At 35.6% G+C, this 14,665-nt stretch overlaps 1 protein-coding gene across 1 annotated transcript in view; it reads left to right on the top strand.

Annotated features, from left to right (window-relative positions):
- LOC143034597 (uncharacterized) overlaps positions 1–14,665 on the top strand; it is a 55,772-nt gene that overhangs the window by 26,276 nt on the left and 14,831 nt on the right. Inside the window, exons 6-7 of the mRNA XM_076200898.1 lie at positions 1,350–1,485; positions 1,984–2,111. Of these exons, the coding sequence (XP_076057013.1) occupies positions 1,350–1,485; positions 1,984–2,111 (264 nt within the window). The remainder of the gene's footprint in view (positions 1–1,349; positions 1,486–1,983; positions 2,112–14,665) is intronic.

The following is a 14,665-nucleotide window of genomic DNA, read 5'->3' as shown; positions in this document are numbered from 1 at the left end:
TACAATATTATATATATATATATATATATATATATATATATATATATATATATATATATATATATATATATATATATATATATATATATATATATATATATATATATATGTATATATCCATATTCCATTTTATCTTCAGTTATATTCCAGAACAACTCCTGCCTTACCTGTAAGCAGCGAGACGTGTCTCAAAGTGGAATATGGACTACCTAGGACAAACCACCCGCTCGCGCGGGATCGATACTTGTAGGAGGGGAAGAGATGTCTGTATGAAAACGAGAAGATAGTTGTGTACAATAGAGGGCTACTGCCACCGGGTGATTAGGGTTATTTGTTTCATGGTGTCGTGGCTTTGGAGGGGTGGACAGGAGACTTGGCGTTGGAGGCTGGGGTCAATTCGTGTAACCGTGAGGTTACGTAGGGATATCCAATCTTCTTCACCACATCCAACGAAGTGATGCTTCGCCCCTGCTAGTGGGCACGCTATGCCCTTCTACTCGTCCAAACGCCTTAGGGCAGGGGTTCTCAGCCTTGCTTGGCTCATACACCCCTTTCACCCTTTGCCAGAATGTCATTCCCCCCTCCTTTCCAAGATTGCCTGTTTCAAAAGGTGCATTCTAAATAATATGCAGGTATTATCGCACTGCGTAACACTTTTCTAATCCTAAGATTAACCTGGGTCAGCACTGGTATAATTCCAGCCCAGGTGACAGGCCAGATAGGCCAAAGCCTATATTTGCTTTCCTCACTCCGTAAACTTAATGTGGTCACAATTCAGCCCCAGAAAACCCAAAATTCCCCCTAGGGGTGAATTGCACCCCTAATGAGAACCCCTGCCTCAGGGCATCCGGCTATAGTTCAAGTGTGGGGAAGTTGGACTTCTTAATATAGTCTATTAATGCGAAAGGAACCTTGATAATTGTTCCCGGAAAATCGTCTGACCGGAATCCTGATCTATATGGCGAGAATTTTTCTTCCGGCGTTTCTGATCTATCATAAGGACTATTGCCACTATCTCAACGAGGCTGATGACGTCACTTCCTTGGCGCGACGAGCCATGGCGCGAGTCGACTTAGTCATGTACACACAAAAAATAATCCATGACAAAGCATCGAAAATAGAATTTCCATCCCCACATACAGACTCCATTCTTGTGGTTTTATGCAGATCAGAATACGTTAGTTCATCGAAATAAACACCAATGAAGTCGATATTTTCCTTACATGAAATATGTTAACATCTCTGAATTAAACACATATATCTAATTACACTAATATTCATTTCTCTACCACTCATCTGAATTCCATCTATCTATTTATTTATGTATACATTTATTTACCTTATATCAGTTCAGAAAACCTGCGGAGAGTCTTCAAACAACAACTGCACTTATTTTGTAAACACAAATTACCCGAAGACGTTCAACGGTGTCTCTTCTTGCCAGCTCACCATCAACAAGAAGGACGCCAACGTCTGCCAGCTCAGGTAGGTTCCGCCTCCAGGCCTCTCGACACTTCAAACCCCTTGGGGGATATACTTGCAGTATTCTATCTAAACTGTAAACTAAACTATCATATACTTGCAGTATTCTATCTAAACTGTAAACTAAACTATCATATACTTGCAGTATTCCATCTAAACTGTATGAAACGCACATCAATCCAATCGAATGATGAAACGTGACGATACAAAATAATAATTATAATAAAAATGGAAACAAACAAATAAAATTACATAAAAATAATCATAATTAATAAGATAAAACAAATTCCACTTTAATCCTGGGGACTGCCGAGGAAAAACCCCAGCAGTCAGTAAAAAAGGCTAATCCGTCTTAGTTTGGCTAACACAAGACGATTTCTTTTTTTCCAGTGAGGCAAAGAAAATAAACCAACGAAAGGTTTAGAACTCGCTCTTATCTATACGTATAATGACATGAGAGTGAAACTTATGTATATATACATATATTTTCCCCTTTTACAGAATCGACTTTGACATTTTTATGATATCACAACCCGAGGCCACAGACCACGTATGCCTGAACGACCGGTTCACGGTCTCGGGCGGAGACTCAGTGCCAACGATCTGTGGCACAAACACAGGCAACCATAGTAAGTCTATTTACTTTTATATTAGTTCTCTTCTGTGGCGCATAGGCGATTGTCTAGGGATACGCATTAAATTATTTCCTGTAGAGTTTTTTTTTTTTTTTTTTTTTTTTTTTTTTTTTTTTTTTTTTTTTTTTTTTTTTTTTTTAGGAGGTGGGGGTGGAAGTAGGTTACGTAAAGGTTTCCTCTCAAGATGCTTGTTTATATCATCCTTTGTGTATATATATATATATATGTATATATATATATATATATATATACATATATATATGTATATATATATATAAATATATAAATATATATATATTCGTGAAGCGTGGCAGGAGATTCTCTTTTAAGCATATTCTGTTGAAAACGACAGCAAATTCATTAGAAATTAATTTCTTTCTAGCTTTCGGAAAGTAGATTTCTGGGGAAATGAGAGGGGAAGAAGCAAATTTCCAATTGACATTGGTAACTTATATTAACACAGAAGTCTATGTTATATACAAAATAAATGAAAATAAACAAAACACAGTATAATAAACCCAAGACGTTTCGCAGATCGTTCTGCATCTTCAGTTGGAATGAAGGGAAGTGTGACCAAGACGAGTATAAATATGTATAAAGGCAAAACTTGGAGAGGTCACTTAATGACTCTCCTCTGTTTGGTTGGTTCCTAAGCCTAGCCGATCGCCTAAGGCATGACATTTTATCCTCTGCGGGGATATTTTGGACCTTTATGGGTGTTCTCTGATCTGGTGGTTGTATTTTGGTGAACAAATGTCTCCTACGTGTAGGTTTCATGCTGGGGAGGAGGGAGAAATCATTTGTTTGTACATTAATAATTGGTTGTAAATCTTTTATGATTACAGCCTCCAAAATGGTCAAACGTTGGAGGTCCTTCTCCTCTGCGACGATTTCTGTGTTGTGTACCATGGTTTCCCTGTCGAGATGGCGTCTGTGGTGGGTCCAAAGGTGTTGTTTCGGTCCTCCTTGTTATAGGTGAAGGGTGATTCTTCTGGACAGGGTGGTAGTTGTCCTTCCCACGTAGGTAGATAGGGGCGTACAGTCCTCCTCTGGGCAGGTGAATTTATATACTACGTGGGATTGACGTATACCACGAGGAGGACCGAAACAACACCTTTGGACCCACCACAGACGCCATCTCGACAGGGAAACCATGGTACACAACACAGAAATCGTCGCAGAGGAGAAGGACCTCCAACGTTTGACCATTTTGGAGGCTGTAATCATAAAAGATTTACAACCAATTATTAATGTACAAACAAATGATTTCTCCCTCCTCCCCAGCATGAAACCTACACGTAGGAGACATTTGTTCACCAAAATACAACCACCAGATCAGAGAACACCCATAAAGGTCCAAAATATCCCCGCAGAGGATAAAATGTCATGCCTTAGGCGATCGGCTAGGCTTAGGAACCAACCAAACAGCGCCAGCCAAACAGAGGAGAGTCATTAAGTGACTTCTCCAAGTTTTGCCTTTATACATATTTATACTCGTCTTGGTCACACTTCCCTTCATTCCAACTGAAGATGCAGAACGATCTGCGAAACGTCTTGGGTTTATTATACTGTGTTTTGTTTATTTTCATTTATTTTGTATATAACATAGACTTCTGTGTTAATATAAGTTACCAATGTCAATTGGAAATTTGCTTCTTCCCCTCTCATTTCCCCAGAAATCTACTTTCCGAAAGCTAGAAAGCTTAAGAAAGAAATTAATTTCTAATGAATTTGCTGTCATTTTCAACAGAATATTATATACATATATATTTATATATATATATATATATATATATATATATATATATATACTTATCCGTATAAATCAACGTATACATATTCGAACACACACACACACACACTTCAACGAACGGACGGCTTAGACGACGTTCTGAAGAAAATGTGAAATTTCATGGATCCCGAAGAAAAGGAAGTACCTATTGTATTTACAGGGTGGGGGGGAAATTGCTCGTGGTGTAGGGGAAAGTGAGGAAAAAGGAGAAGGGGAGGGATTACTGAGGGAAATGGAAGGAAATGAGGAAGGTGAGGACTTGGCCCAGGCAGGCAGACGCCATCTAAACAAAAGAGGTCCGGACCAATTTTGCAACGACGAAATGTCTAACAAAAATGTAAAGATCAGAAGTATAGATAAGAGCAATACAGCAGAAGGTGATGAGAATATTTTCCAGGGATTTAAAGAGGGTGGGGGGGACACAACCCCCCCCCCCGATTAACAAGACTAGAAGAGAAGTTCGATAAGATGATCGAGCACTGGGAACTTAGGTTCGATCACGTTAACAACATTGTTCAGAGGGTTGAAAAATTGGAAGAACTAGAGAAGGCGAACAAAAACTTAACTAAGGAAATTGAAGAATTAAAAAAACAGTTAAAAGAAGTAAAAGAGGAGAATAAAGTCTTAAAGGAGAATAATAAGGACAACAAGGAGGGTTGGAAAAAAATTCAAGAAAACAGTAAAGTTGTATTTACTGACATAATCAAACAACAAATGAAAGAACAAAATGAAGACTCAGTTATTAAAGTGATGAGACAGAAGGAGAATATAGTAAGAGACTTGGCAGATAGAAAGAAATGTATAATTATATTAGGAATGGAAGCGAAACATAACCTAGATAGAACCACAAGAACCAAAGAGGAAAATGAAAAAGTAAGAAATTTACTAGAATTAGTTCAGGAAGATGAGCCAGAAATAATGAAACAAATCGAAGAGAAATTCAGGCTTGGGAAATATAGTACAGACAAGACCAGACCAATTCAGATTAAATTCAGGTCACAAACGACGGCAGAGAATATCTTATCCAAAACAGGGAAACTAGCAACAAGTGAACAATATAAAAAGGTGTGGATAAAAAGGGAAATGAATAAAGAGGAAAGAGAGGAGGAAATAAGGAATAGACATGAAGCTAAGAAAAAAAAACGAGGCCAGAACGGAGACAGAAAAACAAGAATTCTACTGGAGAGTAGTGAATATGAAATTGAAGAAATGGAACATAAAAGAGAGAAACACAAAAGAAACAGAGAATAAAATGGAAATAACAGAAAGTTAAAAGTATCCTACACAAATATAGATGGATCAATAACAGGACTGAATGAACTGAACAAATATCTGAAAGAAAAAGATCCGGACATAATGGGAATTGTTGAGACAAAATTAAAAGGTCCACTACCACCCAACAGCATAGGACACAATGCATATAATTATTGGATTAGAAACAGAAAGATAAAACAAGGGGGTGGAGTTATGTTCCTGACTAAGAAGGATATAAACGTGAAGAGAGTCACATATGGGAAGAATAGAGTAGAGATGATTATGATAGAAGTAGAAGATAGAGATAAGAAGAGCAGAAAGTTTGTAATAAACTACGTGCCCCCAAAAACAGCCTCATGGGAAGAGAATGAACATAAAAGCATGTTAGAAGACACAAGAGTAACACTAAACGAGATAATGGAAGATGGAGGAAGCATAATTATGATGGGCGACTATAATTGCAAAGAAATATGCTGGGAAGAGATGACCGTAAAGGGTGGAGAAGACTCATGGGGAAGTGTTCTACTTGAGATGATTATTGACCACACAATGACACAATGGATCCAAGAGAACACTAGGTATAGAAATGAAGAAGAGCCATCGAGACTAGACCTAATAATCACATCAGAACCTAAAATAGTGGAAAAAATAGAACACCAGGCACCAATAAGCAAAAGTGGCCACATATTGATAGAACTAGAACTAAATGAAAAAAAAATACATGAAAAGAAATGAACAATATAGAAAAGGAAGATTGATGTATGAAAAAACAAATTTTGATAAAATAAGAGAATTCTTTCGAAATGAAAACTGGGAAAGAATACACAAAAAAGATACAACAGTAGAAGAGAAATCGAATATTTTGACAAAAATCTATAAAAAAAAAAGTAGAAAAGTATGTCCCAAGACAAAAACAAGAAAAAGAATATGTAAAGTGCTGGTACAACAAAAGTTGTAGGGAGATAAAAGACAAAAGAGAAAAAGCTTGGACCAAATGGAAGAAAAACAAAAGACCAGAAAAATGGAAAATATATACTTGCTATAGAAATGAATATGTACAAGCGTGCAGAGAGGAAAAGAGAAAACATGAAAAAGATGTCATAGAAAAATGTAAAGATCAACCAAAACTATTCTACAGATTTGTAAACAACAAACTGATAAACAAACAAGAATTGGAGAAATTAGGACAAGGAGGAGTTGAATACACAGAGGAAATTGAAATGGCGGAAATTATGAACAAACATTTTAAATCAGTGTTTACAAGGGAGAACATACAACCTGAAGAGAAAGAATGGAAAGAGAAAGTCCCCCCTATGAAAGAAATAGAAGTAACAAAGAATGAAATATTGAACCACTTGAGTAATCTTGATGTCAGAAAATCACATGGACCAGATGAAATAGCAAACTGGATTTTGAGAGAATGCAGGAATGAACTAGCAGACATAATACATAGCATAATAAACAGTTCCTTGAAAGAAGGTAAAGTTCCAGAAGATTGGAAAAAAGCAAATATAGTACCTATATATAAAGGAGGAAATAAAGAAGACCCTAACAACTATAGGCCAGTCTCTCTAACAAGTACAATAGCAAAAATTTGTGAAAGAATTGTCAAAAATAGATGGGTAAAATATTTAGAAGAAAAAAACAACGTACTCAATCCAAGGCAATTTGGATTCAGACAAGGACGATCATGCGTCACCAATTTAATATGTTTCTATTCAAGACTAATAGATATAATACAAGAAAGAGAAGGATGGGCTGATTGTGCATTTCTAGACCTAAAAAAAGCTTTTGACAAAGTACCACATAAGAAGTTGCTTAAGAAATTAGAAACTCAAGGAGGAATACAGGGCAAACTGCTAAATTGGATGGAAGACTTTTTGCAAGAAAGAAAAATGAGAGCAGTGATAAGAGATCAACACTCAAAATGGGATGAAGTAATAAGCGGTGTTCCACAAGGAACAGTTCTGGCCCCAATAATGTTTGCTATATATATTAATGATATGGATGAAGGAATAGAAAGCTATATGAGCTTTTTTGCAGATGATGCAAAACTATTGAAAAAAGTGAACACGGAAGAAGATTGTGAATCACTACAAAGAAATCTAAATATAGTACAGGAATGGAGTAGGAAGTGGGAGATGGAGTTCAATACAAAAAAGTGTAGTATAATGGAATTTGGAAAAAGTAAAAACAGAATAACAGGATCATATAAATTGGGAGAAGAAGGAATAAAAAAAGTAGAAAATGAAAAGGACCTGGGAGTCATTGTTATGAATAATATGTCACCTGAAAAACATATAAATAAGATTTTTGGAGAAACCTATAATTTAATAAGAACAATCAAAGTTGCATTTACATACCTGGATGAAGAAATGGTGAAGAAAATCCTAATCACCCTGATAAGACCAAGATTGGAATATGCAGCAACGATATGGTCACCAAGTGCAAAAAAAATGCATAAAAAACTTGAAAGAATACAAAGAGCAATTACAAAATTGGCACCAACACTCTCAAAACTATCATATGAAGAGAGACTAGCAATACTTGAACTACAGACACTAGAGCAAAGAAGAGAGAGAGATGAGATTTGATAGCTATTTACAGAATCATGAAAGGCATAGAAATTACTGATAGAGAGAATCTGATAAAATGGGATGACAGAAATACAAGAGGACATGGAAAGAAAATAAAAAAAGACAGCTATAGAAGAGATGTGAAAAAGAACAGCTTTCCTCACAGAGTAATAGACAGTTGGAACAAGTTAGATGAGAAAGTGGTGTGTGCAAAAACAATACATGAATTTAAAAATAGTTTAGATAAAATGAGATACGAAAACGGGACACCACGAGCATAGCTCCCCTTCCCGTAAAATACAACTAGGTAAATACAACTAGGTAAATACACACACACACACACACACACACACACACACACACTTCAACGAACGGACGGCTTAGAAGACGTTCTGAAGAAAATTGAAGTTTCGTGGATCCCAACGCAAAGAGAAGTGCCTATTGTATTTACAGGGTGGGGGGGAAATTGCTCGTGGAGTAGTGGGAAAGTAGGGAAAGAGGAGAAGGGGAGGGATTGCTGAGGGAAATGGAAGGAAATGAGGAAGGAGAGGACTTGGCCCAGGCAGACAGGCGAAATGTAAACAAACGGCCCCCCGACCAACTGAGCGACGATGAAATGTCTAATAAAAATGTAAAGATTAGAAGTATAGATAAGAGCAATACAGTAGAAAGTGATGAGAATATTTTCCAGGGATTTAAAGAGGGTGGGGGGGACACAACCCCCCCCCCCCCGACTGACAAGACTAGAAGAGAAGGTCGATAAGATGATCGAGGACTTGGAGCGTAGGTTCGGTCATGTTAACAACATTGTACGGAGGGTTGAAAAATTGGAAGAACTAGAGAAGGCGAACAAAAACTTAACTAAGGAAATTGAAGAATTAAAAAAACAGTTAAAAGAAGTAAAAGAAGAGAATAAAGTCTTAAAGGAGAATAATAAGGAGAACAAGGAGGGTTGGAAAAAATCCAAGAAAATAGCAAAGTTGCATTCACTAAAATAATCAGACAGCAAATGAATGAACAAACTGAAAACTCAGTTATTAAAGTGATGAGACAGAAGGAGAATATAGTAAGAGACTTAGCAGACAGAAAGAAATGTATAATTATATTAGGAATGGAAGAGAAACATAACCCAGATAGAACCACAAGAATCAAAGAGGAAAATGAAAAAGTAAGAAATTTACTAGAATTAGTTCAGGAAGATGAACCAGAAATAATGAAACAAATCGAAGAGAAATTCAGGCTCGGGAAATATAGTACAGACAAGACCAGACCAATTAAGATTAAATTCAGGTCACAAACTACGGCAGAGAATATCTTATCCAAAACAGGGAAACTAGCAACAAGTGAACAATATAAAAAGGTATGGATAAAAAGGGAAATGAATAAAGAGGAAATAGAGGAAGAAAAACAGAAAAGACTTGAAGCTAAGGAAAAAAACGAGATAAGAACGGAGTCAGAAAAAGAGAGATTCTATCGGAGAGTAGTGAATATGAAGCTAAAGAAAGTCGACATACAAGAAAAAAACAAAAGGGAAACAGAGAACACAATGGAAGTGGCAGAAAACTAAGTGTCTTACACAAATATAGATGGATTAATAACAGGATTGAATGAGCTGAATGATTATTTGAAAGAAAAAGAAACAGACATAATGGGAATTGTAGAAACAAAATTAAAAGGTCCACTACCACCCAACAGTGTAGGACATGATGCATATAATTATTGGATTAGAAACAGAAAGATAAAACAAGGGGGTGGAGTTATGTTCCTGACTAAGAAGGATATAAACGTGAAGTGTGTCACATATGGAAAGAATACAGTAGAGATGATAATGATGGAAGTAGAAGACAGAGATAAGAAGAGCAGAAAGTTTGTGATAAATTATGTGCCCCCGAAAACAGTCTCATGGGAAGAGAGTGAACATAAAAGTATGTTAGAGGACACAAAGATAACATTAAACAAGATAATGGAAGAGGGAGGAAAAATAGTTATGATGGGCGACTTTAATTGCAAAGAAATCTGCTGGGAAGAAATGACAGTAAAGGGTGGAGACGGTTCATGGGGAAACGCTCTACTTGAGATGGTTACTGACCATACAATGACACAATGGATACAGGAGAACACTAGGTATAGAAATGAAGAAGAGCCATCGAGACTAGACCTAATAATTACATCAGAACCTAGAATAGTGGACAAAATTGAATATAAAACACCAATAAGTAAAAGTGACCACATATTGGTTGAACTGGAACTTAATGAAGAAAAATATATGAAAAGAAATTAACAATATAGAAAAGGAAGAATGATGTATGAAAAAACAAACTTTGATAAAATAAGAGAATTTCTTTCAAAAGGAAAACTGGGAAGAAATATACAAAGAAGAAACAACAGTAGAAGAGAAATGGAATATTTGACAAAAATGTACAAAAAAGGAGTGGAAAAGTATGTCCCAAGACAAAAACAAGAAAAAGAATATGTAAAGTGCTGGTACAACAAAAGTTGTAGGGAGTTAAAAGACAAAAGAGACAAAGCCTGGACCAGATGGAAAAAAGACAGAAGACCTGAAAAATGGATAATATATACCTGTTATAGAAATGAATATGTACAAACGTGCAGAGAGGAAAAGAAAAAATATGAAAAAGATATCATAGAAAAGTGTAAAGATCAACCAAAACTATTCTACAGATTTGTAAACAATAAACTGAAAAACAAACAAGACTTGGAGAAATTAAGACAAGAGGGAGTTGAATACACTGAGGAAATGGAAATGGCTGAAATTATGAACAAACATTTTAAATCAGTGTTTACAAGGGAGAACATACAACCTGAAGAGAAAGAATGGAAAGAGAAAGTCCCCCCTATGGAAGAAATAGAAGTAACAAAGAATGAAATATTAACACACTTGAGTAATCTTGATGTCAGGAAATCGCATGGACCAGATGAAATAGCAAACTGGATACTGAAAGAATGCAGGAATGAACTGGCAGACAAAATACATAGCATACTAAACAGTTCCTTGAAAGAAGGAAAAGTTCCAGAAGATTGGAAAAAAGCAAATATAGTACCTATATATAAAGGAGGAAATAAAGAAGACCCTAACAACTATAGACCAGTCTCTCTAGCAAGTACAATAGCAAAAATTTGTGAAAGAATTATCAAAAGTAAATGGGTAAAATATTTAGAAAAAAACAAAGTATTAAATCCAAGGCAATTTGGATTCAGACAAGGACGATCATGCGTCATCAATTTAATATGTTTCTATTCAAGACTAATAGATATAATACAAGAAAGAGATGGATGGGCGGACTGTGCATTTCTAGACCTAAAAAAAGCTTTTGACAAAGTACCACATAAGAAGTTGCTTAAGAAATTAGAAACTCAAGGAGGAATACAGGGAAAACTACTAAATTGGATGGAAGACTTTTTGCAAGAAAGAAAAATGAGAGTAGTGATAAGAAACCAGCACTCAAAATGGGATGACGTAATAAGCGGTGTTCCGCAGGGAACAGTTCTGGCCCCAATAATGTTTGCTATATATATTAATGCTATGAATGAAGGAATTGAAAGCTATATGAGCTTCTTTGCAGATGATGCAAAACTACTGAAAAGAGTGAAAACTGAAGAAGATTGTGAATCACTACAGAGAGATCTAAATAAAGTACAGGAATGGAGTAGGAAGTGGGAGATGGAGTTCAATACAAAAAAAGTGTAGTATAATGGAATTTGGAAAAAGCAAAAACAGAATAACAGGATCATATAAATTGGGAGAAGAAGGAATAAAAAAAGTAGAAAATGAGAAGGACCTGGGAGTCATTGTTATGAATAATATGTCACCTGAGAAACATATGAATAAGATTTTTGGAGAAACTTATAATTTAATAAGAACAATCAAAGTTGCATTTACATACCTGGATGAAGAAATGGTGAAGAAAATCCTAATCACCCTGATAAGACCAAGATTGGAATATGCAGCAACGATATGGTCACCAAGTACAAAAAAAATGTATAAAAAAAACTTGAAAGAATACAAAGAGCAATTACAAAATTGGCACCAACACTCTCAAAACTATCATATGAAGAGAGACTAGCAAAACTTGAACTACAGACACTAGAGCAAAGAAGAGAGAGAGGAGATTTGATAGCTATTTACAGAATCATGAAAGGCATAGAAATTACTGATAGAGAGAATCTGATAAAATGGGATGACAGAAATACAAGAGGACACGGAAAGAAAATAAAAAAGACAGCTATAGAAGAGATTTGAAAAAGAACAGCTTTCCTCACAGAGTAATAGACAGTTGGAACAAGTTAGATGAGAAAGTGGTGTGTGCAAAAACAATACATGAATTTAAAAATAGTTTAGATAAAATGAGATATGAAGACGGTACCCCACGAGCATAGCTCCCCTTCCCGTAAAATACAACTAGGTAAATACACACGTCGGTCGAAGTGACACAAAAGTTTGGAACTCCAGGAAAATTCAAGTTTCATGGACCTCAACAACGAGGGAGTACCTTTGTTGTATAAGTAGGGAAGGGTAAATTCGTGGTGTTGTGGGAAGGTGAAAAAAAGGGTAAAAGAGAGGGATTACTGAGGAAAATGGAAGGAAATGAGAAAGGGGACGAACGGCCTCCGGATGTTAGAAGGGGTGTAAACAAAAAGGGTGCAGAGCATACAGACGAGGAAGAACAAGGAAGCAGAAGTGTCAAAAGCAGAAATATAGATAATACCAGATCAATGGAAAGAGAAGATAACTGCTTTTATGGATTTAATAAGGGAGAAGGTGACAATCTCCCCCGACTAGTAAATCTAGAGGAGAGAAACAAATGAACGAAGCATGGGAGGTTAGGTTTAACCAATTAACACTAGTTACCCAAAGAGTTGATAAACTGGAAGAACTAAAGGAAAATCAAAACCTAACTAAAGAAACAGAAGAATTAAAAAGACAGTTAAGATAAGTAAAGGATGAGAATGAGGAATTAAAAAGGAATAATAAGTATGATAAAGAGTCCATAGCGAAGGAGGTAAGTGGTTGGAAAAAAAAAAGTACAAGAGAACAATAAAATTGAATCTATAGATATAATGAAACAGCAGATGAAAGAACAAACTAAGGACACAGTTATTAAAGTGATGAGGGAGAAGGAGAATATAGTAAGAGACTTAGTGGATAAAAAAGAAATGTTTAATTATATTAGGGATGGAAGAGAAGTATAATCCAAATAGGACTACAAGAATAAAGGAGGAAAAGGAAAAAGTAAATAAGATATTAGTAGTTCAAGAAGATGAACCAGAAACAGGGACACAAATAGAAGAAATATATAGTCTAGGGAAATACAATACAGATAAGTCCAGACCAATTAAGTTTAATTTAGGTCACAAACGACAGCAGAGAATATCTTAGCAAAAACAGGGAAACAGACAGTGATCAATATAAACAGGTATGGATAAAAAGAGAAATGAATAAAGAGGAAAGAGAAGATGAGAAAACAAAAAGACTGGAAGCTAAAGAAAAAACGAGAAAAGAACAGAGACAGAAAAAGAAAAATTCTTTTGGAGAGTAGTGAATATGAAAGTGAGGAAATGGTTCATATCAGAGAAAAACAGAAGGGAAACAGAAAACACGATGAAAGTAGCAGAAAATTAAAAGTGTCTTACACAAATATAGATGGCTTAAAAACAGGCTTGAACGAACTGAATGATTACCTGAAGGAAAAAGAACCGGGCATAATGGGAATAGTAGAGACAAAATTGAAAGGTCCACTACCACCCAACAGTGTAGGACATGGTGCATATAATTATTGGACTAGAAACAGAGAGGTAAAACAAGGGGGTGGAGTTATGTTCCTGACTAAGAAGGATATAAATGTGAGGAATGTCACATATGGAAAGAATAGAGTAGAGATGATTATGATGGAAGTGGAAGACAAGGATGGGAAGAGCAGGAAGTTTGTAGTAAATTATGTGCCTCCTAAAACGGCTTCGTGGGAAGAGAAAGAACACAAAAATATGTTAGAAGACACAAGGATAACACTAAATAAGATAATGGAAGATGGAGGAAGAATAGTTATAATGGGTGACTTTAATTGTAAAGAAATCTGCTGGGAAGAGATGACAGTGAAGGGTGGAGACGACCTATGGGGAAGTGTACTACTTACTATGATTATAGAAGATACAATGACGCAATGGATACAAGAGAATACTGGGTATAGAAATGAGGAAGAACCATCGAAACTGGACCTGAAACCTGAAACCTGAAATAGTGGACAAGATTGAATATAAGACACCAATAAGTAAAAGTGACCACATATTGGTTGAACTGGAACTAAATGAGGAAAAATACACGAAAAAAACGAACAATATAGAAAGGAAAGATTGATGTATGTTTTTTTATATAAAATAAGAGAATTCTTTAAAAAAGTAGACTGGGAAAGGATACACAAGGAGGAAACAACAGTAGAAGAGAAATGGAATATTTTGACAAAAATTTATAAAGGAGTGGATAAGTATGTTACAAGACAAAAGCAAGAAAAAGAATATGTAAAGTGTTGGTACAGCAAAAGATGTAGGGAGTTAAAATACAAAAGGGATGAAGTTTAGATAAAATGGAAAAAAGACAAAAAAAACTGAAAAATGGATAATATGTACTAGTTATAGAAATGAATATGCACAGGTGTGCAGAGAAGAAAAGAGAAAATACGAAAAAAATATATAGAAAAATGTAGATCAACCAAAACTATTTTACAGATTTGTAAACAACAAACTGAAAAAAAAACAAGAATTAGAGAAACTACGAGGAGGAGTTGAATACACAGAGGATATAGAAATGGCAGAAATTATGAACAAACATTTTAAATCGGTGTTTACAAGGGAGAACATACAACCTAGAGATATCGAGTGGGAGGAGAAAGTCCACCCTATGAAAGAGATAG

This window comes from Oratosquilla oratoria, chromosome 2 (assembly GCF_046742065.1).
Source record: "Oratosquilla oratoria isolate Oo_2021 chromosome 2, ASM4674206v1, whole genome shotgun sequence".
NCBI classification, from domain to species: Eukaryota; Metazoa; Arthropoda; class Malacostraca; order Stomatopoda; family Squillidae; genus Oratosquilla; species Oratosquilla oratoria.
Note: the sequence above shows the minus strand (reverse complement) of the source record. Positions and strands in the feature narration are given on the sequence as shown.